Source organism: Tetranychus urticae, chromosome 2, assembly GCF_039701765.1.
Source record: "Tetranychus urticae isolate SD_2017Ah chromosome 2, NJAU_TeUrti_SD_1.0, whole genome shotgun sequence".
In the NCBI taxonomy this organism is placed as follows: domain Eukaryota; kingdom Metazoa; phylum Arthropoda; class Arachnida; order Trombidiformes; family Tetranychidae; genus Tetranychus; species Tetranychus urticae.
Genome location: NC_142959.1, coordinates 2,551,612 through 2,578,784, shown reverse-complemented (window position 1 = coordinate 2,578,784; position 27,173 = coordinate 2,551,612). Strand labels below are relative to the sequence as shown.

General features: G+C 32.0%; 1 protein-coding gene across 5 annotated transcripts in view; it reads left to right on the top strand.

Moving 5' to 3' along the window:
- The window catches only part of LOC107363641 (uncharacterized), a 46,494-nt gene that overhangs the window by 7,365 nt on the left and 11,956 nt on the right, over positions 1-27,173 (top strand). For all 5 annotated transcript variants that reach the window (XM_015930907.3, XM_015930905.3, XM_015930904.3 and 2 more), the window contains exons 2-10: positions 1,816-2,038; positions 9,983-10,147; positions 11,600-11,680; positions 18,991-19,176; positions 19,610-19,770; positions 20,336-20,447; positions 21,101-21,261; positions 22,020-22,159; positions 22,253-22,335. In XM_015930907.3, the coding sequence (XP_015786393.1) occupies positions 1,816-2,038; positions 9,983-10,147; positions 11,600-11,680; positions 18,991-19,176; positions 19,610-19,770; positions 20,336-20,447; positions 21,101-21,261; positions 22,020-22,159; positions 22,253-22,335 (1,312 nt within the window). The remainder of the gene's footprint in view (positions 1-1,815; positions 2,039-9,982; positions 10,148-11,599; positions 11,681-18,990; positions 19,177-19,609; positions 19,771-20,335; positions 20,448-21,100; positions 21,262-22,019; positions 22,160-22,252; positions 22,336-27,173) is intronic.

The window sequence follows — 27,173 nt, the reverse complement described above, 5'->3', positions numbered from 1 at the left end:
ATCTGTTTCTTATCATTTTTGATATCCTAATATATTATTGGTTGAGTTAAATTTGTTGTGACTTGAAAGGCTCCAGAGATTCAGTGATGAGCTCACCTCAAATGAATGAATCAAATATCATGATTATCTTTAACCAAACCTAAAATGAGAATCTTGATAATGGGCTGAAAGGATGAAGATGAAAGTGAAAAAAGGTGAAGAAAATGAGAGTTAAAAGAAGATGAATTTTTGGTGTAAAGAATATTTTCCCTTTTATCAAATAGTATAATACAAATTATTAATAATAAATGATAACAAATGCTGTAAATAGGTCAGAATATCATCTTGCAGGAGAAAAGCTTTTCCATTGTTATTCAGTTAAGTAGACATTATTGATAACAATATTTACCTGTTGTTAGACCTTTAATCAAACCCCATTTGTCCTCGAATTTTGCGATATTTCGATAATCTCTTGCTCTTGATAATCGGAGTCGTTGAAATTTTTAGGGGAAAACATTTTTTTCTATTCAAATTTTTCCATGTTCATTTTGTCGTTTCAAGAAGAGCAACTTTTGGCTCAATTATTTTCTCATCGTTTCCTTGGCAAGTTTACAAGATTACAGTCAAGGTAGTCTCAGTCCTTGAGTTTCATTGTTCAATTGGATTCTTTAATTGGGTTGAAAATGTTGAGCAAGAAAATTCTGTTTTCTTTTTCCATGATAATGATGATAAAGGAATTCAAGTTTACAAAGGAAAACAAAAATATGGTTAAACAAATTGGTTGAGATGCAAAGAGTCAACATATTACCTTTGAATGTTTCCTGTGAAATGATAAGTTTACTAAACTTGCATTTTCAAAGTAAAATTATCTTCGAGTTTGGCTTTTTTATTTTTCTTAATTTGATTACATTTTCAATTTGGTTATAAAATTGGTTCTAAAGCTTTTTTGGCTTGAAAACTAAACTTTGCTTCTTTTGTAAACTTGAGATTAACTCGAGGTGCAAGTGATAAAATGATGAGTTCGCTTATTGAACAATCTTGATTGAAACCTGTTTGAATGCTTTTACTCATTTTATATGTATGGTTAACCAACGGTAACAATGTAGCATTTGTTTATCAAACAAGTTCACAGTTTATATTGGCTTCGAGTGTTTGCACTGGAAAAGTGGGAAAAAGATATTAATGAAAAAACCCTGTGAGATGCACATGTATTTTCAGTTGACTGGCAAAGTGAAATTGGGTTAAACATATGCCATTGCAGTGGCAACCAGAAGAGATTCAACTTGTTGCCAATTGATTTAATTGGCCATTAAATTGAATCCTTTTTTCGAACAGTTGGCGAACAATTAGAAGGCTTTAGTCATTACAATCTAACTCTGCTTTTTGATTCGATTCCACTTGATAGCGAGACTGAAAATATTGGTAAAGGTCTCAAAAATCTAACCTGAAACAGAAAATTTGAGTAACTTTTGAACTCGAAAATTGCGTTTGCAAACACTGATTGTCCAATCTATTGCTTAGCTCATTCTACTTTTAATTCGTAGAATCAGGTTCTGCCAAAAAACAAAGTTTGCGAAAATCGAAACTCGGAAACAATAAAAAAATCAAAATCTTTTTTACCGATTCGATCGGCTATGTCCAAGTGCATTTGTCATGATACTGTCAAGACTTGCTAAGAAGCATTTTTAAGACTCGAATGCTTTTGAATGTTCTACTTTCGCATTTAGAGAGAAAATTGCAATTTTCTTTTCGATATTAAATTTGCAGTTTTTTTTCGAATTTTGTTCAGCGCTTGAACTAAGCTTTTATTCACTTGTTTTTTAATTTCTATTTCAGATCATCATTTCCTTCTGCCTTATTCACTCTCTGGGAACTTTTATTGCAAGAAGTTGAAGTTGACTCGCAAATTCACGGTGACATGTCAAGATGCCTGAGTCGCAACCTTGGAACCGGATTAAAAGAGAAAACCTTTCATCGAAAATTTCAATCGCGCAAAGTTTTCATTCATCGAGCAAGTCTGGACGCATTACTGGGGAAAGCCGAAGATTTGTTGAAAAAGGTTTGTAAACAATCATTTTGTTACTTTACTCTTTCCACCTTTTACCTAACAAACCTTACCTTGAACAAATAATGAAATGAAAACGATTCTCATAATTGGCAGTAAAAAATAACAACTAAAGTATCACATTAACCCATTGCCAGCATTCATCTATTGTGCGTTTCTTCATTCGCTTGGAATCATTATCATCCAATTGCATTTACTTTTATAAAAATAATTTTCTCAAACATCATTTGCATACATTTAAATATAAAATTTGCCCTTCATTTGCATTGACACCTCAAGTTGTTGAGCTTAGACTCTTCATTTCTTCTCACTTTGATTACTTAATTATTCAAAGTTAAAAATTACATGCAATTATCCATTGAACATTATCGACTATCAAAAGTTTTCTCGTTTCTTGTCTTTCACTTGCAATTGAATTACAGCAAGAGTTGCAAGTGATTTTCTTTGAAATTTTGTATTCAGTTATTTCATGACGATCTGGAAGGTTCAACACTTGCATTTGTTCCGAGTGTTGACAATCAATTGTAATTGATCCTTTACTCGTTTTGATGTGTACAAATCAATTTGTTTAATCCAACAATTTTTACTTCTCAAGCAATGGAGGATTCAGTTTGTTCAACAGTTCAATCATGTTCAACTTTTCCTTTCAGATTGAAATTGACATGAATTTAGTCTCATTCAATTTCTTATGGATTGAGGGATTTCAATCACTGAAGCCAAGCATCAATTTCAGAAACGTGAAATTAGAAAAAGATTTGTAAAGAAAACTGAAATGGAACATTTACGAAATGAAATTTCAACAAGAAGGCATTTTCATAACTAGATAACTTTACTTATCCATCTTGATGCCTTCAACACAATCTTTATAGAGTTTAAGGACAATCTGTGGTTCATTTTACATGCCTTTTCCATGATAAACTCGGACTTTGAAATTGCTCAACTCAGGATTGAATTCACTAATCGAACCAAAATTTCGATGTAGTTTTCGATTTGCAGGATTTTCACATTTTTATGAATTTTGTGAATGAACCAAGTCTCACAGTCGAGAAAACTTAGAAACTCAACAATTTGAAATCCATCCAAGGTCTGTCATTTTGGAAAATCTGATGCATGAAATGACACGAAATTCAACATTTTGAAGCTTTGTGATAAAATCATTTCTCACTACAATTTGTTGATCTGACAGAGCATTGAAATTGTACATGATAGAAACAACAACTTCATGATGAAGCAAGCATTGAAGAAGGATCAGTTCGATTCACAGTTGAAAGTTCAATTCTGATTAGAGAATCAATTTAATCAAGTCTGTAGAAAAGTTGATCAGAAAATTCGATTGATTTTTCGCTGTTGGACTTATCGACAAATGGATAAAATCGTTATTCAATTAGATTAATCATTTGATTCAACAATTACTTTTGGAAACTCACTTTACTCAACATTCATTGGATCAATTTTGGCGTCTTGTTCAGTCACCAGGATTGATTAACTAAAGTTGGTTACAAGAGCAACAAAAGGTTACATTCAAATGCATGTAAAACCAATTCTCAAGTTGATCTTAAATCTCAAATGGTAACTTGCATGAATCAAGATTAACCTGGATCAACATTAATTTAATCAACTTTTTCAATAAACTTGCTAACATTGTGTTGCCATTAAGCTCGAGAAACTTGGCCACAGGTTGACTAATAAATTGTTACATTTAATGATTATTGGTTTCATTTTCCTTGATTCATCAACTTGCAATCAAATTAAATGGTCAACTCTATCACGTTACGCTTTCGATCAACTTAACCTTTCCAAAGGCATTAACAGGGAAACAGGAAAAAAAAGAGTTTAATCCATCATTTTGTCTTTTCTTGTTGAACAACACCTTTTTTTAGCCACAATACAAATCAATAACATTAACAACAATCAATGCAATTTGTGGCTTTATGTTTGCTCAAAGGTGAAAAGAAAAAAATTTCAATTCCATTTTAGTTCCATTAATTTAATCTCATTTAAAGTTTTAAAGTAAACAGTTCTGGTGAAGAGAAAAAGGAAAAACATTCAATTCTTTTATCTGATCATTCCTTTTATCCAACCACTCAACTTGCCTGTCAACTTGTGGATTACGATTCAAACCTTTCAACTGATTTACTCGACACCATTTGAATGGATAATGTTGACTTGGAAAAGTCTTTCTGCTTGGAATGAGAAAGGAAATGAAAAAGGTGTAAATATATACAGAATTCAAGTTTAACCATAGATGTTGATAACAGGGAATTGATGAGCAAAAGAGTGAGAATGTTGATGATAATGGAATGATAAACTATGGCGGTCATCATTTTTTTTCTTCTTCTTTTCATTTCATTCTTTTCATGGTTTTACTATTCTTTGTCATGAGATGGACTTGCAATGAAAAAAAAAGTCCAATTGAATAGAGGAAAAGATGTGATGCTAAAAAGTGACATAAAAAATGGCAAAATGGTTCCATAAGTGATGAGTAAGTTGTTAATGTAGAGAAAATTGTTGGACTATTATGGCCTGTATAATAAATATAATTATAATAATGATAATGAATTGATCGATATGACATTGATATGGATTATGTTTATATGGTTATGGATGAACGATCTGATCAACTGCTTGATAACCCTGGTTCAAGTTAATAGACCGTTATATTTAGGTTGAAGGTTTTCCCTTTCACTCCACATTTGCTGGTGCGCTGACAACAGTTTACTTTATTCTTGACCAATGTAATTATATTTTATCATTAGACAGTTAATTAACAGAATATTTCACTGTACAAATTATTATTGAAACTGGGCTTTCAGCTAATTTCATCACATGCTGTGTTCATCTGCCCAGATAATCAGATAATGCACATAACGGAATAATGCAATTTGCAAAATTAGAGTTCGTTTTTTAATCATTTCAGTTTAAGAAACCAAATGTGCTTGTTGTTGTACGATTGGCATTTTATTAATGAATATAATTACTAGACTAAAATATTGAGCATTCAAGAGTCCAAGAAAATCACTAAAGACTAATGATTTTGGATTAAAAATCCAAAGGAATGGAAAGAGTTTTGAGTGTTGAACGAAAACCAGAGTTTTACAAAATAAAAAGTTATTGGAAATGTGTTAGAAATGAATATTGCTCATCACTAATGTTATGGATCACAACTGGCAAAACTCGGTGGTTTATAATAAATGTGTTAAATATTTCAGTACGAAATGCTCTGCTACTGCAAGTATACTATGGGACGTATCATCATGCATCGGATGCATCACAGTGAATCTGTGATCAATCGCAAAGACGAACATTACTTTTATTCGGCAGAATTGAGTTGAGTTGAGTTGCTCATCGAACTAACTAATTAATACAAGACAATTACACATATTAATACAATACAATACTAACTCAAATACTATGCAAGGATAAAGAAGAAGAGAATAGAAACTAAGAGGAAAAGCTGAGGAACAATTGTTATTAACAATTAGACCCTTGACTAGAGTAAACCCTTTACTTAGCTATGAAAGAGTGATATGAGCGAACAGAGAAACAGAAAGAAACGCTTGAGATTCAGTGACATTCTGTTCACTTGCTCAAGACCTTCTTCGAGATGAATTTACTCTAATTGCTTAGGATATGAATGTCCTCTCAACTCACCAATTTACAGTCAAAGTACTGCAAACGAATCGGAAATTTACTTTGTGTCTCTTTCATATTGATCTAGCACAATATCGTCTATTTATGACGAAATCTTGAGTAGAGATCGTTGATAAGCAAAATAAGTAAGATTTAATTTCCGCAGCAGAACTTAATTGAAGCTCAAACAGATTAAAAATTATATCAATCTTTCCATTCTTTCCGCTCAATTTTTCTCTAGTTTTCAGCCATAAACATAATAAAAAATTGATTAAGCACCAAATATAAAATTCAAATACTCATTGCTTGAAAACCTTGAAAATTGAAGCAATATTAAGGAGAAAAATTCACATTTAATATAATTTGAAAATGAAATTTTTACCAAAAGTTGCTCAAGTTTTTCATCAAATGTCGTAAATTATTAAGAAAAACAAAAAACTTCAACTGCAAAAGCAACCAAATGAGTTTAGCAATGAATAAATAATATTGCACCATTTGAAACTCAGACAGTTTTTCAATTGAGATTTACAAGGAAAAGATGTTGGATGCTTTCAGCTTCTCAGCACAAACAACTAAAGATTCAAAACTTTACTCCAGTAATACAGTTTCAATTTTGTTAACAAAAAAGATGTTAAACAAGGTAACTAAATGATCTAAGATTGAACATGATTATGGATTGCCATGGATTCTGGTTAAGCGTAGGAGTTTAGAGGGAAAAGATTGTTACAATATGAAGAATGGAATAAACTTTTAGTTCACAAAACAGTGAATAATGAAACAGTAAATGATGTTAATATGAAATAATTGATGTTCTGCATATTAAATGGAGGATAAAATTAGAAACAAGTGACAAGTTTCCGAGTAAAGATTCAAAGTTGAACGAAATTATTTCGCGAAACTTATGAGAAGAAACAAAAGATCGATTGATATTAAGATGAGAGGAACGAGAAACTTTTGTTACCTTCCAGAGTCTCGAGTTGACATTTATACAAAATTGATATTGAATGGCCATTTGGATGACCAAACAAACTAAATTTAGAAATTTTCCTTTTCGTTTCATTTTACAAGCTTCAACTTACAGAAAAGTTTTGACCAAATTTCCATTTCATATTTCAGTTGAAAGTCTTGATAGTTTTGTAGTAGAGTTGAGTTTCAGGAGAAAAGGTTGAATAATTATTCAAAAAGAAGATTGAAGTCAATTGAATCGAGTAAATTGTTTTTGTGTAAAGCCAACCTGTCCAATCTCATCGTATTTATTCAGATTGAAAATGATGGATCATGAAAAGGGAAACATCTGAATAGCATCATTTCAATCTTGTCACATTGTATTTACTGATCACTTTCATCAATTCCTTTGCTTTTGTATCCACTTTAACTTTCTTTCAATTGTGTTCAATGGAAGCTCATTTTTGGCAAGATTGTCAATGTTAACCAATTTTAGCCTTTCAATGAAAAGAGAAAACTTTGGACTGAGTAACAACAGAAAGGATTGAATGATATTTCATATTGATTAGTTGATTGCATGTTTCCATTGTCTTTTCATTGTCAAAGTGCTTTTTCTCACTCGACTTTGTTTCCATTCTTTGGTTAATTTATTGATTTCATTTTGTTAAACATTGCAATCACAAATGAACATGTTACTGTCTACCTTAAGTTTAATCATTTCATTATTACTTTATTCAAACTTATGAAACACTCGTCTTAAAACACGCAATCAACTCTATTTATTGTTAATTCACTAGCTTTTGGAGTAAAATAACAAAAGTTGGTGAAGAAAAAAGTTGTACAAAGTTAACAATTTATGGCCAGCAAAGATGTTGGTCTTGATCGACTCGAATGATCAAGTTTCGAGTCAGACTCCAGCCAAGCTCAGAAATTTTTGTTTTCTCATTGTTGCGCTATGAGGTCGATCAGTATAAGGCAGGTTAACGATTGTCTTCTTTCCTTCATGTTATGACTCTATCCAATCGCTAAAAATAGGATTGAGTTGTGATAGCTTGTCTGGCTGCTAGAAGCTCCCAGCGATTGAGACGTTTGTAGTCCCATCAGAGCCACCACATTACTTTCGTGGCGTGTTTACTTCGATTTCGGTAAAAAGCATAAATTATCTGAAATCTCAGAACTGCACTTTTCTGTTTGTAAAAGTAGACTTATTCAAAGGTAAAGACTGATGTCAAAGTTAATCCAACATTGCTCGATTATCAGTTTCTATGTTCAATTGATTAACATTTCCCTTCTGATTTGATAAATTCTGGGTCAAGTTTACTGTTGATCAAACCTAAACATTCAATTCACTATCGCTACCATCTTCAACTGCACAGAAAAAAAGTTCATGGAAATGCTCATTGGATTGACGTGATAGATTATGACAAATGGTTTTTCCATTTCAGTCTTTCAACTGTGATTTTCAATCAGTTTAATAATGAAATGAGAAAAATGAAAGGGTTGAAATGAAGAGGAAAAGGTAGGAAACGAATAAAAAAAATGAAAAAAACAAAGAAACATGAACGAAATGAAATGTGTTTTCTTTGTTCACCTAAATCTCTCAGGAAAGACTGAATTTGCGAAGGAAAAAAATTTCCTTATAAATATATAAAAAAGTTGAGAAGAAAATGTTTCACTTTGAATCATCATGAAACAATGAAGAAGCAAACATTTGATTCATTTTTTCATCCCTACCTTGAGCTTACAAATTTCATTTTTGCTTTTCATCAAAAAGAAATGTTGAAGTACAAAAAGTGAAATATTTTTTGCTTTCCTTTTTCATTGCCTTTCTCAAGTCCAAATGAACCAACAAATGTCTCGTCATGTTTACCCGTTAATAATTTTTTGACGTTCGTTTCTCATGAACTCATCATGCAATAAAGCAAATGAATGAAGAGCAAATGAAGAATAAGAAAAAGACATTTTTGACTAACAATGTTCGAGTCTTGATAATTTGTGGAAATTTAATGGTTAATGCCAAACTTGTCGACTCATAATTGTCAAATGTTCAAATTGAATTTAATAATTAATTGGGTTTGTAAAGGAAAGAAAAAGAAACGTCAAGAGAGAAAAAAGTGTTTCAAGGAAACTTTTTTTCTCTTCTCATCGATTTTGAATTTTTTACTTCAACATTTATCACAATTTTGAACCTTCAAGTTGTTAAATATTAGATCTCGAGTTGGTTCAATTGCATCGAGAAGGAAAAATTCATTTTCTTTGATGATCATGAGAAAGTAAAGTTTCTATTCAAAGAGTTTTGTAAAAAGTTCAGTTGAAAGTTGTACAAGTTGCTTTATAAGTTGATTGAAATACGAAAAAAATGATTAAAAGTTGATGAAATTTCCACCAAATTGAATGAAGGTTTAAAAGAATTTTTCAAAATTTCGATTTTCGCTTTCAACGGAAATTAACTCGAACTTTTAAAATCTCATTGGCATTAGATTTCTTGAGTTTCAATCGATCAACTGTTCCAAAGAAAAATTTGGTCAAAGTGCATCGAACTAAAGAGCTATTTTTTAGTAGAAAATTGTCTTTTGTGAAAGTTCGTTATTTGGACAATTTCTCGTTCTGTACAAACGATTTGATTCGAAATTTAAAAGTTTTGAAAAAATCGAGTTTGACTTCGATTAAAGCATCTGGCAATTGATAAGTCATTCCAGTTTGATATAAAGTAAATTAGATATCTGTTTCAACCATTAAAAGTTTTCTCGGCTCAAGTAAAATTGCTTTTCCTAATCAAAACTGAAGTAAACAACATTTATTAGGTGAAAGTAAATCACTGTTAGAAGATCACTTTTATTGCTTGTTTACGTTTTCAAAATAAAAGTGAATATTTATGGTAAAATAGCAAATTATGCCTTCATTATTTAATCGATATTACATTTAGAAAAACTTTTAGCTCTTCAAATTGAAAACAGTTTTTCAGTTTTTCAAGTTATCTCAACTGTTGAATCGAACTTGAATGTAACTTGAATTTACAAAATCCTCGATCAAAACTCTTTTCCAAAAGTGATTCTCTTCAAAGTTCTGTCCAATTTCCGATCATTTTTCGACTCAAAAATTTTCGTTGAAACAAAGTTCTTCATTCGTAAAATTTTGCATTTCCATTGTCATTTCCTCGATTACCGTTGGAGTGAACAATTTCATAAAATGACAATCGTGAAAATGATCAACCATGAAGGCAAAATAGAATCGATTTTGAGCAATAATTTCTTCACTAATCATTCGACGATTTTATCTGTAATCAATTTTCCCTTCCACTCGACTCATTTTCTATAACATTTTCGCTTTCATCTAAAATCCTTTTTTTCCTTTCCATTTCAGACTCAATCTGATTATGTTGCGGCTTATGATAACTTTTGTGTTGAACAAACTGATGCCAATTTGATTACCTATTACGATGCTCACAACAATTATGTTCACCAACTTCATGCCTTCAACGGAATGCTTAAACTCTATGTTGGCGATGTGTTACCCAGTCTTTACGAGGTAAGTGATTATGACCATTCCCAGTGGTTCAAACCTCCCAGGAATCACTGGGAGTGAAAAGAGCATCCTTTTGATAAGTTTAACAAGGTCAATGTGAAAGGAGTGAAACCTTGCAAACTTGCTCAAGGTAAAAGTGTTGCTCAGGAAAATGAATGTTTACTTCACAGATTCATGTTACTAAAAATGCAGAAAGCCAAATCAGATTATCGTAAAAAAACTTTCTCAACTCTTTTTCGTTCATTTTTTATCTTTTCTCTCATGAGAATTCCAAATTTATATCAATACTTGATATGCAATTAGGTTGTTTATCTTCAACTAAACCTTAACCCAGAATATCAATTTCAAGAGTAATCAACAGATGAAAAGAAGAACATTTAAAATGGACGAAAAAGTTCTTTTCCATTCATCTTCGATTAAAAGCGAAATTGATTGATTCGTTCAAGATGGAATTGAAAAGAATGAACTAAAATCTTTTCAAACCTCTTCTCAATCCATCATTTTTAATCAACGAAAATTGGCCAAATTTAATTACTCTCCAATATCGACTTTTAATTTCATTGAAACTGATTCACTTTCGACTTTTGTTTAGAAAAAAAAGTGGAGAAAAAAAATTTCTTTTCTTGAGACTTTTTTCAGCTTCGACTCTTGGAGTTAAATCTTGAGATTCAATTATTAAACAGCAAACAAGATTAAAAATGTTTTGCCTTCATGAATATTCATTGAATAATGAAAACATGATGAATCTTGAATAATGATATTGTAATGGAAGGAGAATAAAGATGAAAAAGATTGTCTTCGAAAGGTCAATAGATAAAGGTTAATAACGGTAAAAGATTGAACAAGTTCTTGTATCGAACCAATGATGCAACTCAAGGGTGCAACTGTGGTCGACGAATAAACAGACAAATGATTAGACAAAATGAGAGATTCTTATTCCTTGAGCACTTTTTCCACCAATGATGTATGCTGATCATGTTGATGGTGATGATCATGATGATATGATAATCATGATCGAGAAAAAAAAGTTACTTCAAGAGTATTATGTTTGCCATTTAATCTCACCTCTTTACTGTTGGCCTATTTTTTCCTCTTTTTTCTTCTCATTTTCCATTCTCATCAGGATAAGATTATTCAGCTCTTTTGTTCAACATGATGAAAGATGAAGTAAAGAGTTACAACAAGATGAACCTTTTCTCACTTTTCACAGAAAAGTTAACATCTTTTGTTTCATCACAACTTTTAGACACAATAATTTGAGTTTCCCTTGAGCAACATTTTCACCATTCGTCTCATTAAAAGTCACCAACAGCTTAGTCACTTGGCAGAGACGAAAAACTGTGGTTAGTCAAAATCAATCATTCGACAAGGAAATTGCAATGTTCGAACAAAAATTTTCTCGAAAAATCTGTCAAAATTTGGAAATTCATTTTTTCGATTTCTTTTCTTCTCCAGGAACTTCAAGAAGCATATCTGGACGTGAGTGATATTCTTGCCTGTTCAATACATTCAGCTGCCGAGTTTCTGACAAACAAGGTAAGAATCAAACTCGAAAATCGTTAAATGTCAAAGAATCACATTTTACGAATCAAAAGTATTTAATGGAAAAGTTTATTTTTCATTATTCGATATTTCATTTGAATAATAATGGGAATAACAATTATTATCTAAATTGAATTTTGATGAACAAGGGAATGAAAAATGTTCACATTTGCCTTTAAAAGTGCTATAACTTTACCATAATATGATAATGATGATAATAATAATCAAAATTGTTGTTAGTTTATCAAACTTTTTATACTTTTAAATTTGTTTTTTTCCTTTCAATGAAATTCATCCATTAACAAGTAACAACTTGAATAACGATTTTTGTCGAGCAAAATTTATAAATATCAGAATTGGACAAATAAGTCGGTGAAATAATTGGAAAAGAAATGAAGAAAAAGAAACAAGTGCTTGAAGTTCTTGCAGATTATTCAGTTTTTTTTCTGTTGTTATCAGTTTCTTTAGTTGATAGTCAGTGTTCAAGTTGAAGTTATTAGTTGAATGAAAATTGAATTGAAATGCATTAATATGTTTGAAGGTTAATAAATATGGAATGACTTGAATTTATTAGCTGCCAATGGTAAATCATTTGAATAATATGAATAACATTACGAGATGAAAGAGAAACTTATTAATATTGAAATAACACGATTGTGATTCTCATCGAATTTCCATTAATTCTATATTCTTCTCATAAATCGTAAAAGTTGAACATTTATAATGATATTAAAGGCAGAAATGAGGTGAAATCAGTTTTCATTTTTCCCAATATTCTATTAGTTGCCGATTTATCATGGAAAAATGAGAATCTAAATTATGCATCGAGTTTCAGGATATGTTTAGTGTTGATGAAAATTCCATTTTTTGTGGACAAAATAGACAATTGTGGAAATTTTGGATTGATTATTCTCAAGTCCATGCTGAAATCTGGAGTGAAATGAAGACAAATGAGAATAAGGAATCTCTTTTTAAGATAAATTGATAATCGATAAATAAAACTCTAATTTTACTAAACACTAAATGTTCCATTTTTAGAAATTTTCATCCAATGCATTTCACCGAAACAAGTCCAGAACGACTCGCCACTTTTTTCGATAATGCCCAAATTTCTCTGAATTTAGCCATATTCGAAACTATTATAAAGAATCTTCGGAAAAACCATAACATGAATATACATGTAGCTATTGTGACTAGAGTGTGGAGATCAGCAATAAATGGGACTGACGAAGAGCTCAGCCTGGTCAGACTGATTTAACCAAGGGTAGACTTAGAGAAGTGGAAGTTTAAAGTTGATTTCTAAGTGATTTTCATCGAAAGTGTTATTCAACTGAATCTTTTTCTTAAGATCGTCAGCATCGATACTTTTGTTTGCAAATAACTTTCCATGTTCATGATACTAAATCTGAGTTATTATCATTGCAACTTATAATCTGAGGTTGTCTCTTTGAGCAAACAGAACTTTTTTTTGCTTCCAAAGCTCAAATAACTACTCGTGTTGAGCAAAAAACTATCTGTTTAGTCTAATCAATCATGGCTGATGATCGATCAAGCTGAAGATCGTTTGAGATGCAATTATAAATGAACAATCTTTAATTTACAACTCTCTACTTAATCAACTATTGTATTCATCGATGAGTTGACCTTGATAAATGAGGTAAGCTTACTTGATAGGTAAAGATTATCAATATTTTTTTCTTCAATTCTTTTCTCTTTTCCACCTTTTCTTGTTGAATCCCCATCTTTATGAATCACCAAGATTACATGATGCATTGCATTTGATAATCAACAATGATAATATTCAGCCAACAGTCCAAACTATTGAACTGTCTATTCTCGATTGTTCTAATTTTACCTTTGAACTATTCCAAGTATTATTACTCTTTATGCTGATCCAACAGAAAAAGAAACAAAAAAGGTTGTTGAATGAAAGACAAAAGTGAGAGAGAGCAAACAGAAGCAACCCTGAGATTTCATGAGGTAGAATGAATCTTGAATAAGGCTTTTTTGTCAGCATCAGTAAATGACATTTGTCCTGTGATGACATGAATTGTATGGTTAAATGATGAACAGGCAAAAAAGAGTTGAAAGACAACAATATTATAAACAGTGAGAGTTGAAGTCGAGTTTAGTCAATTGAATAACTTGGTATAAAAGTGAATTTCAGTTAAACCATTTAGCCTTTCTGTGACTGTTTCAAAAATGATAACAAACAAGTTTCACAGATGAAACAGAAAATGTCACTTCATTTGATTATACAAAAATGTTGACTGAACAAAAATTTACTAGATTACAGGGAATGATAATAAATGGATAAAATTGCATCAATGGCTTTTCTTTCCTCTTCACAATCAATTAATCAATTACTTTATAATCTGTTGATTGAGGAAACAAGATGAACTTGTAAAATTAATTATTCAAGTGAATGGAGAAGCACAAGATTAATGCTCAATAGTTGATAGATTGGCTAATCAAACGTAAATGAAGCCAAAATTTTGCATCCATTGTTCAAGAGTTGATATTTCCAACGCCTCTTCCTTTGAATTCATATTAAACTCAACTGACGATTCAGCATAAAATTAGATCATATCTGCATAGAACCTAAGGTCAATAGCAATCAGTTTCAAAGAATGAATGAATGGATTAAACTCAAATATCTGTTAACATAATTAACAGATTCACGATAATTCAATATCATTTGTGCAATGGCACTGAACACCCCTGTTGCCAATTGCGTGTTCAACTAAAGTGAATTAAATTAAATTTTTGCACAAAATGAAAGATCCGAGTAAATGTCCACTTATAAGGTAATCATCTATCATAGAGTCTGTTCATTGTGTGTTGATAACCTTGAATGAAATGGGCATGTTAATGATGATGCATAAAAGGTTGGAAAAAAGGTGAAAAGTAGAAGGAAAAAAAGGGAAAAATAAAATGTGTAAACTCAATCAATCACGATGATTCCCAGTGAGAATCATCTGATGAAAACTTTTTTCAATGGAAAATTTGAAAGCTGACAAAATTTGAATTACAGGAAAATGATAAGTATTGTGTTGAGATTAATGTTTACATTTTTCCTATTACCTTTTCATCCTTAACCAAGTCGACTTTTAAAAATACTAATATTGCCAGTAAATATTGCTCAGTAAACAGAAATTCCAAAGACTGAATAATTTGCTGATCCTTTGCAATACTTGCATCAAAGGGGTCCCACGAAGGAAAGCGTTTCAAATAGTATTCCATCATTTTCATTGCCCAATAGACTCGACTAAAGTCTACATTATCCAACCTCTGACTAAGGTTCATTGCCTAACCTAACCCAACCTAACCTAAACCAACCTAACCTAACACACTCAGCAGGACAAGAAACATGACCGTCATGAGTATACCTTCGACGATTAAAGTTGATTTGATTCTCATCTCTTTCCCTTTACTTTCAACTTCTAACTCATCTTTTAAAGCTATAAAGTCAACTTTGGTTCACCCAATGATTCACTGAAATTAATTTGTTGCCTCATTGTTGAGCAATTTAACAGTTTACTGAACATTTTTGTTTATTTAAAAGCAACTTTGACTCACAACTTTGTCAGGCTTTTGACTCAAAATTCAACGCTTTTTTTTGGTTAACTCGTTAGTCTGTTTGCTTTAAAAGATTCATCATCGGGTAATTTTGTTATTGTAACAATTGTTAAACTTGAAACAATCAATCTTTTTCAACTCCTGTAATTGATTTGATTCTAATCAACATTTCATTTTAAATGATAATTTCGAGTCAATTTGTTTCCATTAGAGTTAAACTTGCACCTGAATGTAGCATGATTGTTTCCCTTTCATCTCTGCCTTCTGGTTCATCTTTTTTATTCACTTGCAAAGGTTTGATAATGAACATTGCCTTGAACTTCATTTCGTCTTGAAGCTAGTTGAATGTAGCTTAGGACAGGTTTTGTTTCCCAATCAAAATGGTCAATTTATCTTGTCCTTTGTTGCTCCTTTCACTCAGCTCGTTGCTGTTTCTCGAGATCAATTTGTAATCCTTTTACTGTTCACCTTTCCGGATCACAATTTATCATTTGATAAAGATCAAGATACTTGCAAGTAAACTTGAATTGAAAGCAAAATTAGAAGAAAAAATTATAAAGTTATTTATGATTGAAATTCAATGGAAAAGTTGCCTTTAAATGTGCACAATTTACCATTCAATGAACCATTTAATGTCCTTTTCGTCGTATTTGTTCAATTGATCGACTCTCAAGTTTTGTGTAAACTCTCAATAGATTCAACTCACAAAACAAACGAAACAAATCCATAACAGTTTATCTGCTTTTAAAGTTTCTCACGTCACGAAAGACAACAAGATTTGTTGAATTGCTGTTAATAGTTTAATGCAACTTTTCAATTGAATTTTCATGTAGAATTGAATTTCTTTAAAGAAACTGATAAAACTTGATCAACAGCAATCTACATTAAGAGACAGTAATGTAGTTAAAATGATGACAAAGGTTGAAGTTGAAGGAGAAACGTTTAAATGAGCAAAAATAAAGTTAACGAAAAGGTAAAGAAAAGGTAAATCGAAATTTTGTCCTCCAGGTAAATATTGATCTAATGAGAACAATATTGTTGTTGAACATTTTTCGATAATCATTATGATTGGACTGTTGATGTAATGGTTATGACAAGAGTCAATATATGAACATAATCTGACAAAATTCTGGTTCAGTTTAGACACATTTTCCCCTCGTCTTTCATTCAGTTAATGATTCATCGAAAGGTTGAGAGGAAACAAAATAATGATAACAAATGAAAGTGAGCAGAGAGAGGAAAAAAGATTGAAAAAATGGAAAAAAAACTAAAATCTTTTGCGAATATTTATTAATAACTTTTTGCTCTCTTTTTTTGCTCTTCTTTCCAATTGCATTCTGATATTGATTTGGAATGAAAAGTGCAACTTGAAGGTGCTCAGAAGATGAGACTAAATGGATAGTAATGATGATCTGCTGTTGTTGAATGGAAGGATGAAGAGATGAAAAAATGATGAAAATGGTGATTTTGATCGATAGATTGGCATTGAACTTGTTTGGATTATGGATAACGATCATGAAATAAGAATGATGAAAAAATGATTCTTCTTTTTTCTCATGCTCGCCCATTGTTTTCTTGTTCAATCTTGCGTTTTTTTCTCGTCTTCATCTTTTTCTTTACTTTGCTCATTATGCTTTCATTTTCAGTGTCGATAATTTGAGTTTTGTTGACTAAAAAATTCAATTGTTTGCTCAGTCGTTGGTACGAATAAATGGATTGGTTCAATTAACCAATAAAAAGAGCTTTTTTCTCATGAAAAGTTATTCTTACTTTATTGATCAGATTTCATTGTTAACATTGTAAGAACAAGAAAATTTAGATAATTCTATTGATATTAACAATGGTGACATTTAGTGAAAGTTTCATTGCTAATGCACTCTTGTTCATCTCATTACATGTTACATATTTCACTTGAACAAATTTCAACCTTGAATAGGTTAATTCACTTAGTGAAATTAGTCTAATCAAGTGTTTATCTCAGTCGGGAAAAGTGACAAAGTTTTCTAACACAACTCGAGTTATCTTATTCTGCTGAGCAAATGGTCTGAGCATTAATGATGATCCATTTAGATTCAAGTTAATAATGACATTTTCTAATGATTTCGTCTCAACTATCACTGAGGTGATGGAAGATACTTTATCTCAATATGAAACATATAGATTGAATAGGGACAGAAATCGAACAATATTCTAACAATTGAATCGAGAACTGATTATTTTCAATCGAAGTAGCTGTTACATCGTTAAGTGAAAACTGAAATGATGTTTGATGAGCTGCTATAGTAGTTGGCGATTATTCTGTGCATAGTTGAAACGAAGAGACATCATTGATTTCCATGTTTTTGCAACACTTTTAGATGATCCTAGTGAGATGAAGTCAATTATGAGCATAAGTGACATTTGAGCAAAAGTTTTGACTCTTTGCTACCCACAACTGTGCTATAGACGGGTTTATGAGAGGATTGATGTCAGTTTTTCAAACCAAGAAAGGTCAAGTTGAACAGGATTGTATTGGAGCAGAACGAGTTAAGTGACACTCTCATTGCTGTCTACAGAATTTACTCATTGGAGAATCGTTAATTTCCGAAAAGTATTGGTTTCGGTCCTTTCTCACATGAACACTTCCATGAAAATGATACTCTTCAGCTTGTCAGCTGGGAATAGATAATTCATGCAAACTTTTTGAAACCATTAGTCTTTTAATGACTTCAATCCGATCACAAATTCACACATTGATAACATTGCCGAGACTTATTTGAGATCGCATTTTCTCATTAGAAACAAAACTGTCAACCAGCAAGATTTTACACAGAAAAATACTTCAATTTGGCAAACTGAAATCTAGCTTCCCTGTAATGAATTAAATATTCTGTAAATTTTCATGAAATATAAAAGCTGGTAGAGACAAAGATTTTAAGAAATTAGAAATGAAACTGACAAATTGTGAGAGAAAAACAAATGAAAAGTAAAGTACAAACAATGTTCATCTAGTCGAGTATTGATACAGAAAGTAAGTGAAAGAGTATTAATGACATTATTTTTAGAATACAGAATTTGATAGTTGAAGAAAAGAGCACAACATGAAAAGGAAACGAAAGGTTTGAAGAAGCAAAGACAATCCTTTTTTGTATTCTTTCTTCTTGTTGCTGTTATCGTGATTCGAAAAAATAATGTCCATTCCCTGATAATCAATGTTTACTCTTGTTACTCCTTACCCATTAGTTGATCTTGAACAAGTAAACCAACAAACTTAATCGTCAATCCTTTTGGCACAGTTGCTACATGATAAGAAATGCCGAAATGTGATGGCAAAATTACTCAAATCAAATTCCCAGTGTTTTTCACTCCAAGATGATATTCATGAGACGAGATAAAAACAAGTTGCAATTTCCATTTGATTTTAAATCTTGCAATTATCATGACTCGTGGAGCTCAAGTCAGCCAGAATAACTGAAAAACAGATAACTATTGAGATTATGTATCATTTATTATCATTTATATTATTATTATCATCATTCCGTGCTTAACTAAATTAACTTTACCTGTTTGTTTTGCTTGAAAATAAGAAGTAAACAAAATCTTTATTAATATCATTACCTTTCATAATGTTTATCAAACTTTATCAGGTGAATCCAGATTAAGTTCGACTTGCAAGTAACGGCCGATTCTTTGTACAAAATACTTTTTCGCTATTCCGTTCTAATTTCTTCTTTTCCTTTCAACAGATTCGTGAACAGAGTAATCATTATCAGACGATTAGTAATGCAGCCAAGAGCATCAATGGACGGAATGATATTGTACCTTACATTAAAGCTCTAAATGTCGACAAAGTTTCATTGCCTTCTCGAATCCACAACTTTGTTTCGCCCGCTTTAATCAACGATACTGCAATCAATGCCAATTTTCCTCCGGTAAGTAAAAAGGAAAAAATTCCAAAAATTTTTTTTCCTTTCCTTTCCTAATGATGTTTTTGTTGATGAAAATTCGTCATTCTTTGTGTTGATTCATTAGTAAATTTTTTATTAAAGTATAACAATTCAAAGTCGTTCAAAAGTTTTGATGAAAAACAATTGAAAGTTCAATTAGGTTTTTGTTTTAAAGAATGGAATGAAAGATTTTATCATGAAAATGGTTTATAATGAAATGGAAATGATGATTGAAATTGAACTTTATTTTGTTCCAACCACTTGTAATGTGTATAAAATGAAGAAGGTAAAACTGTTATGTAAAGAGTTTTGATTCTAGATTTGTTGTTGTTTATTCGATGCTTCACCATTCAGCTTTTGACATGAATTTTAGACTTCGATTGTTATCCATTTCTGTCTTTTTTCCTTCTCCTCTTAGGAAGTTGTTGCTGTTTTAGCTAATGAGCTTTATATTGATAAAGCGTGCCGTTATGTTTTTAGGAGTAAACTGGACGAATTGAAGCGAGAAATGAATGATCTTGAAGGTAAAATTCAGCAGCTCGAAGAATCCTTGGAATCACTTATAAAATTACAGCAAAGGTAAGATTAATATTTTATCGAGAAATGATGAAACCAGAATGACTATCAAATTGTAAAATTCAACATTAACCTTCTGAAGATGTAAAGCAATGAATTTAAAATTCAAATGAAATTTAAAACCAAATCTGTTGACTCAACTCGAACCAGTTACCAAGTCAAGTTTCAACTTCAATGACCTTCGTCTAGATATAAACAAACATCAAAATGATCTTTACCTTGATCTTACAGTAAAAATGAATGTCGATCAAATCGCTTAACCAGGTCAACACTTCTTGCGCATCAATGAACTATCGAGAAATTTCAGAAAAGATTTTCTTTTCAAGAAAATGTCAGCTAAAGAGATTGTAGTGAAGTTGAAATGCAACAAAATAGTTGAACAAATTGGTTTGTTTTGAGAATTTTTTTTCGATTAATTTTTATGAAAATTTTGTTGCTTTGCATGTTGTTCAGATTTAATGATAGCAATTGAAAGAACAAAATTAAGAAGAATTTTAAAGTTGTTTCGTTTGAAGTTTTGATGGCAAAGAATGAAATAATTGTCATTTTGTTTCATTCATTTCTACAGGAGTCTCGACTCAAATCTTCACAATAAAGCTAATGAGATTCAAGAAGAGATTTGTTTGAAAAAATTTGATCTTCACTTGGCTCATATGCAAATGGCTGCAATTAAATCTCAGGTAAATCTTTTGTCTTTTTATCGCCTTTTCTTCCCTTTCTATCAACAATTCCTTGTGTCTCTGCCCATTAAACATTGTTTGAATTGCCTGCAATTAGATGAGCAAACCATGATAACAGTCGATAACAGCTTTGAAAATGAATAAAATGTGATTGAATGAAAACTTTATAACTTGATTAACGTTTCACGATCGGCAATATATTAAAAGCATTTTCATGATTTACTCTCATTTACATCATTTTATTGAACGATCATTAATGATATTTTATCATTTCATTATATTGTCATGAAAATGAAAGAGAAAAGAGAAAAGTTGGAATTTTAAAATGACAAAAGTTCAACTTTTGTTTTGCTATGAACATCAACTTTACTCTAGAGGTTCACTTGCCATCGTATTTATGGATTTGTGATAATGAAACGAAACTTTATTTTCGTTTTTTGCCTATTTCTACCCTTTTCGAAAAAGGTTGAACACTTATCATGCAAAAACGATGTTTAAGGTAAAAAATAGAAAAAAGTTGTTCAATTCGATAAATTGGTTTGCTTATAAATGCTTTTTTGGTTCTTTGTTGTTCATATTTTTACAATCCTTTTGAGAGGTTAGGAGAAAAGAGTAAAAATTGTTTTTTTCACTTGTTTCACTTGTTCCAATAGATAGAGTTATATACAGCCAAAGATCGTGATTTTCATGTTGATAATGGTTATTTGGTTCAACGAGAACGAAAATCGTCAACGACAAGTACAACAAGTATCAAGATGAAATGGTTCAAAGCGTTTAAAAGTCTCAAATCATCGCCAGTTTCAAACAATGAAAGGTAAATTCAATATTTTTCATTCATACAATATAGTATTTTTATTAAATTTTCCAATTTCTGTAGCTTTTAAATACTAAAAGTATAAACAGTTTGCATGTTCAAGTTTAACCACAAAATGTTTTTCATTTTGTAAAATGTAATCTTCGAGTTAAGAGGAAAAGGTATCGAAAACAAAAGGAATTACATTTTGGAACATTTAAATTCAAAACACGAAACAAATCGACTCTTCTTATAACTTTGCAAGTAAATCTTTCGTTCGGAAGCATGTGAAAAGGAACTGGATTCAAGAAATTTTTTGATTTTGAATGTGAGCAGAAAACGAAAAGTTCAAAGAAAGGAAATGCAAAAAGGTTTCGACGGGTGTCTTATTAGGGTTTCAATCGCTTAGCTGTTCGCTAGGAAAAAAAGATTTCTTGCGATCTTTTTTTACCTTAACTTATTGATAGTCAAATTTTTGGTTTTTTGTTCTAAGATTTCTGAATTTTGACGCATTTTTTTCTTTGTAATTACTTTTCGAATCGAATGAAATCGTGAAAAAATAATATCTTAATCTTAAAGATGTTATTTTATTTAAGACAGTTAAGACATTTCCGTTGCTTCGAAATTCTTCATTAGCACAAAAAGCTAAATAGCAAAGTTTATGATAACATGAATCTATCCGATTGGAATTTGTGTTTTTTTCAAAATTCTGTGTTACCTGAAGAGAATCGAAAATGAGGTTTTTCAATTTTTTGCTTTTTACTTTTTTCCCAAAACAGAAATGATGATGTAAAAAGAGCACTTAAAGGCAGTTCAGATTCAAATTCAACACTTTACCTTTACGAAGGTCAACATGTATGGACTGAATATACTTACAAGAAAATTACTCCCTGTGATGTTTGCCATGAAATTCTTAGAGGTAAGTGAAATTGTCACTTTTCCCTACTTTACTCAACCAAATGGACATTAATTTTGTACATAAATGATCAACTCTTTTCCTTTCCTTCAACAGGACATTCTAGACAGGGAATGAAATGTAAAATGTGTAAACTCAATTGTCACTCTGAATGTACAGATAAAGCCACCAAGTGCCAGGTAAGACCAAAAAACTTCTCTACTCGCAATTGCTTCAAAATGTTTACAACATTCATTTTCGTTTACCTGACCATTAATGATAAATTGAATAAAATTCATTTCAATGATGAATCGAGAAGAATATCTTTCCTCACGAAGAGAAAGGGAAAAATAATGTCCATGAAAAGAGCAAAAATAAGACCTGAAATGGTCAATAATGATCAACATGAAACGAAAAATATTCAATGAAAGAACAATTTTCGTCTTTTACTCTTTTACCTGTTTACAGGTTACAATGATTTATCCATGAATTATATCATGTTGTTGGTATGAATGGAGAAGAAGAACTTTATCATGTATCTGGTTACATCTCATTTTATTCAGTTTCAATCTATCGTTGCTATTTCCTTTTCGTTGTTTCACAAACCCTGAACATTTCTTATCATTTGTTTGACTAGTTGAAAAGCATCCTTTTTCCTTTTTCCATGAAAAAAAGGTAAATCAAATTCTGGTTCAATGTTACATCAGGTAAGACTGTTGATCAACTAGAGATGATGTAAGGATGATGAGAAGATGGTAAAGGTTAACCAGCTATAAAGAGAAGAGCATCTTTTTCACTTGGCTCCTCACTCATTCATTATAATCATGATTCATTCTGTTTTGCTCAGTACTTTTATCCTTCATATCTTACCAAGATAATAATGAACTCAGAGAGGCGCAAACAAAAACAAAAAAGCCTTGTCTTTTAGCTGTTCATCATTATTCAATTCATGTTGAACCTTTTCACCCTCATAATGATGATTAGCTTTTCTTGATGGAAATGGCTTATTCAATCTTAACATCAGCTTTTCAGGTTCATTTTAACCCAAACAAAATACATTACCATTCAGATGTTGGCCAATCAAATGACTCGAAATTTCAAAAGCGAGACATAATTTAGGTGATCAATGAAGGTGCAAAATTTTGAAAAGAAAACAGTTTATCAATTTGATTCTGTTATTCAATCAAACTAAACTGGTGAGAACACTCTTACCGCAGGAAGAACAAAAATAGCTAATGAATTTCGTTTGAACATGTTTTCGGCTGCTCTTGACCATTGAAGGTCTTTTTGCTTTCTCAAGGTTTGAAATGCATGTCCAAGCCGTTTCGTATTTGATACTCTCGTTGATCATGTGGTACATGAGCTTCAGTTCTCGGCTTATCTTCAAAAGTGAGAAAAAATTGATAATAGCCATTTTTGATAGAATTAAAATTTTATGTATCGAATGACCTAACAAGAGAAGTGACATGCTTGTAAGATCATCCTCATTTTTTTAGTTTATATTGTAGACTGAAAAATGTTAGAACATGTACTTTTGACCGCTTTATTGATATTAGGGTACTTTAAATTAAAGATAGTGATGCATTGGAATCACTGAGAAGCAAGTATTAATAAAACAATGTAAAACATGGAAAAGGAAAAAATCTAATAAAATTGTGACCCGATAATGTTAGGCACAAGTGCATAACTTTTACCATTGCAATGATAAATGAATTCTTCCTAAATAAGATTGGTTAACTGAATAGTATGTACTAACTCATATCCTCTAGCCAGCATGAGTTATGACCATGCGACTCAGATTGCTCGATATGAAAATTTTGCGATCTCAGATAATGACCTTCCAATTTCAATTAGAGGTCACATGAAGATTGACCTTGAATACCCTTGAGTGTCCTTGATATTCCGAAGTAACTTCACAAAATCAATCATTAAATCAGTGTGCTATTGAAATAGGAATTCTATTAATATCCATTGCGAAGTGATTCTGGGATATCTGCATCGATGATATACCCATCATATTCCCATCCAACGTAGTAGGCAGCCCTTTAGTTTCCAACTATCCATGCTCGTAATTGTTATATTGTCACGTCAACATGTCGTCAAACGGCTGCATGGTATAAAGGCGTGTGAGGCAAGGAGGGACTTCAAAATCTATCCAACCAGTCGATAAGCTCGGATTTTGTTATGACATCGAAATTACACTTCGACGAGCTATCCGACATACAAACAAAATTGTTAGTCTGTCAAAAAAACAATAGATTCATATTTTTTCGAGATCTGATGCAATAGTATATAGGTCTTGTAGTGACCCTAAATCTTGAGCTCATTTTCAATTCTTAATCTGCATCCTAATGCTAATCCTTTTTCACATTTTCTTACTTTCAAGCGTGAGCTCACCTCGTGAGCTCACACCAAACTATTTTCTTTTTCTTTTGTTTAAACCTAAACATGTGTTTTCCCATTTCCTTTTCCTTTGAGCTCACTATAAAACCGTGAGCTCACCATTGAATCTGGGAGATTCGTTAGAATTCCTGATATCTAAACATTAAAGTTTCAATTCTTATTATACTTTTGTTTTACTTTACATTTAAACCGTGAGCTCACACTCACAGTCGAATTTACCTCAAATTCCCTTGTATTTTTAACTGTGAGCTCACACTCACTTTGTGTTCAATTTAAGTTTTTCTTAAAATTCCCAATACTTCAAATTGTGAACACGATATTTGGCGCAGTCGACAGGATGGCTATGTCTATTAAAAAGATTAAATTCACGTTAGTGAAACGAGATGGTGCGGTCTTGGTTACTAAGTATCGTTTGAATGAGGATGATGAATGGACTCTTGTTAAAGATCAACTTCAAGCCCTTGAAAAACATGATATCATTGCAAACAAAGACCCTGTTACCGTCGCTATTCAAGATATGGTTAGACGAAAAACTGTTACTCTATTCCTCAATGAAGAAGAGGCTCAGCCCTATTTGAATGAGCTCTTCAGTGTTGGCTCAGTTAGTGACGAATTGAATGAAGATAATGAACCTGATCCATCTGTAAGTGATACAAATCCAACATTTCCACCGTCTACATCAGTGAGCTCAGAGCCAATTATGGCTAATATGCTTCAACAGATGATGCAAATGCAGATGGAATCCTTCCGTACTATGATGCAAAGCTTCCAGGAAACAATGGCTCCATTGGCTCGTCCCAGAAATCAAAAGATGGAAGTGACAAAGTTTAATGGTAAAAGTGAAGATGCCAAAACATGGATCATCAGCTACGAAAAAGCTTCGGAGTTCAACGGTTGGTTGACAGACGATGCAAAAGTTAACAATCTAAAATCTTACTTGGATGGCATAGCTTTGAAATGGTTTAACTCTCGCCTTATTGAGAACCTTCCTTCTCACTGGAGCTCATGGCGTGAAGCCTTCCTAGACGCTTTTGGTCAAAACAGAGTAACTCAGGCTCAGTCCGCTCTCACATGGGAATACCGTGGAGGTACACTGTTAGAGTATTATTACGAAAAACAGAGGCTTCTCCAGCTAGCCTTCCCTGAGCTCAACGATTTCAACTTCATTACTTTGGTTCTTTTAGGCCTACCAGATGAATTGCAGAAGCAGATAAACAGTGCAGACATCTCTAACAAAGAAGAGCTCAGAAGAACTCTGACTCAACTAAAACCGACTAAACAAAGAGACACACAGCCCAAACTTCCTATTAAAACTTCAAAACATGAAAAACCGAAACATAATGTTGAAAGAATATTTTCCATTGGTGCAGATACTGCTTCAGGTTCTCTCAACACTTTCCGAGTTTTTCTCAATGGTAACACCACAACGGCACTACTGGACACTGGAGCTCACGTCAATTTGATCTCTAGAGACTGTGTTGGTAAAAACAACTTGGTTACAAGCCCTTGCCATACTGAGCTCAAAGCATTCAATGGAACTTCTTCAGTGTATGATCAGTTAGTCGAATGTGAATTGATGGTTGAAAATCATAAAGTGAATATGACTGCATACGTCTCGCCTGATAATGACTATGAGCTCATCATTGGAATCAAAACTTTAAGTGAGCTCAAGCTTAATTGGAGCTTCGCTGATAATAGGGTCTACACTATCAATCGAAACAACAAGATGGTTGTCGATTTGATCTCAGCCAAGCAACATTTCCCTTCAGTTTTCTCTTTGGAATACATCAAATCAAAAGTGTTTGTTGACTTTGAACTCGCTCCCAACTCGCCAGTGGTACAAGCTAAGCCATACCGATTGTCTCGAGAAAAGTATATTTGGGCAAAAGAAAAGATTAAAGAACTTATGGACAAAGGAATTGTCGTGAGCTCAACCTCTAAATATGCTTCACCGTGTGTAATAGTTCCTAAGGAGAATGGTAGCCTCAGACTTTGTCAAGATTATAGAGAGCTCAACAAGAATACTACTCTTGATCCTTTCCCATTTCCAATTATTGACGATGTGATCAATAGCTTTGGTGGATGCACCTCTTTTACTAAAATTGATCTTCGTGATGGTTTCTGGCAAATTGGTTTGACTCCTGAAACAAGGCATAGGACTGCTTTTGTTTTGCCGTTCGGGCACTATGAGCTCACTAGACTTCCATTTGGCTGGAAGAATTCTCCACCAATATTTCAGCGAGAAATGACAAAAATACTTGGTGATCTCATTGAGCTCGGTAGAGTTGCCGTTTATGTTGATGACATCTGTATTGGTGCTTACTCATCAGAAGAATGTGGTGAGCTCACGGCCAAAGTCTTACAAAAATTCGAAAATTATGGCATACAAGTCAACGAGAATAAATGTCTCTTTGGAGCTCCCTCAGTAACATTCCTAGGAAGAGTTATTGATGGCAAAACTAAGACAACAAGAGAAGAGTCTGTCGAGAGAGTTAAGAAGATGCGAAAGCCTTCAGATCTCCATACACTCAGATGCTTCACTGGTTTGACTGGTCACTTTAGATCTTTCATCCCAAAGTATGCTGAGCTCGTACGTCCATTAGACCGACTTAAACAAAAAGACGTTGAGTTTGTT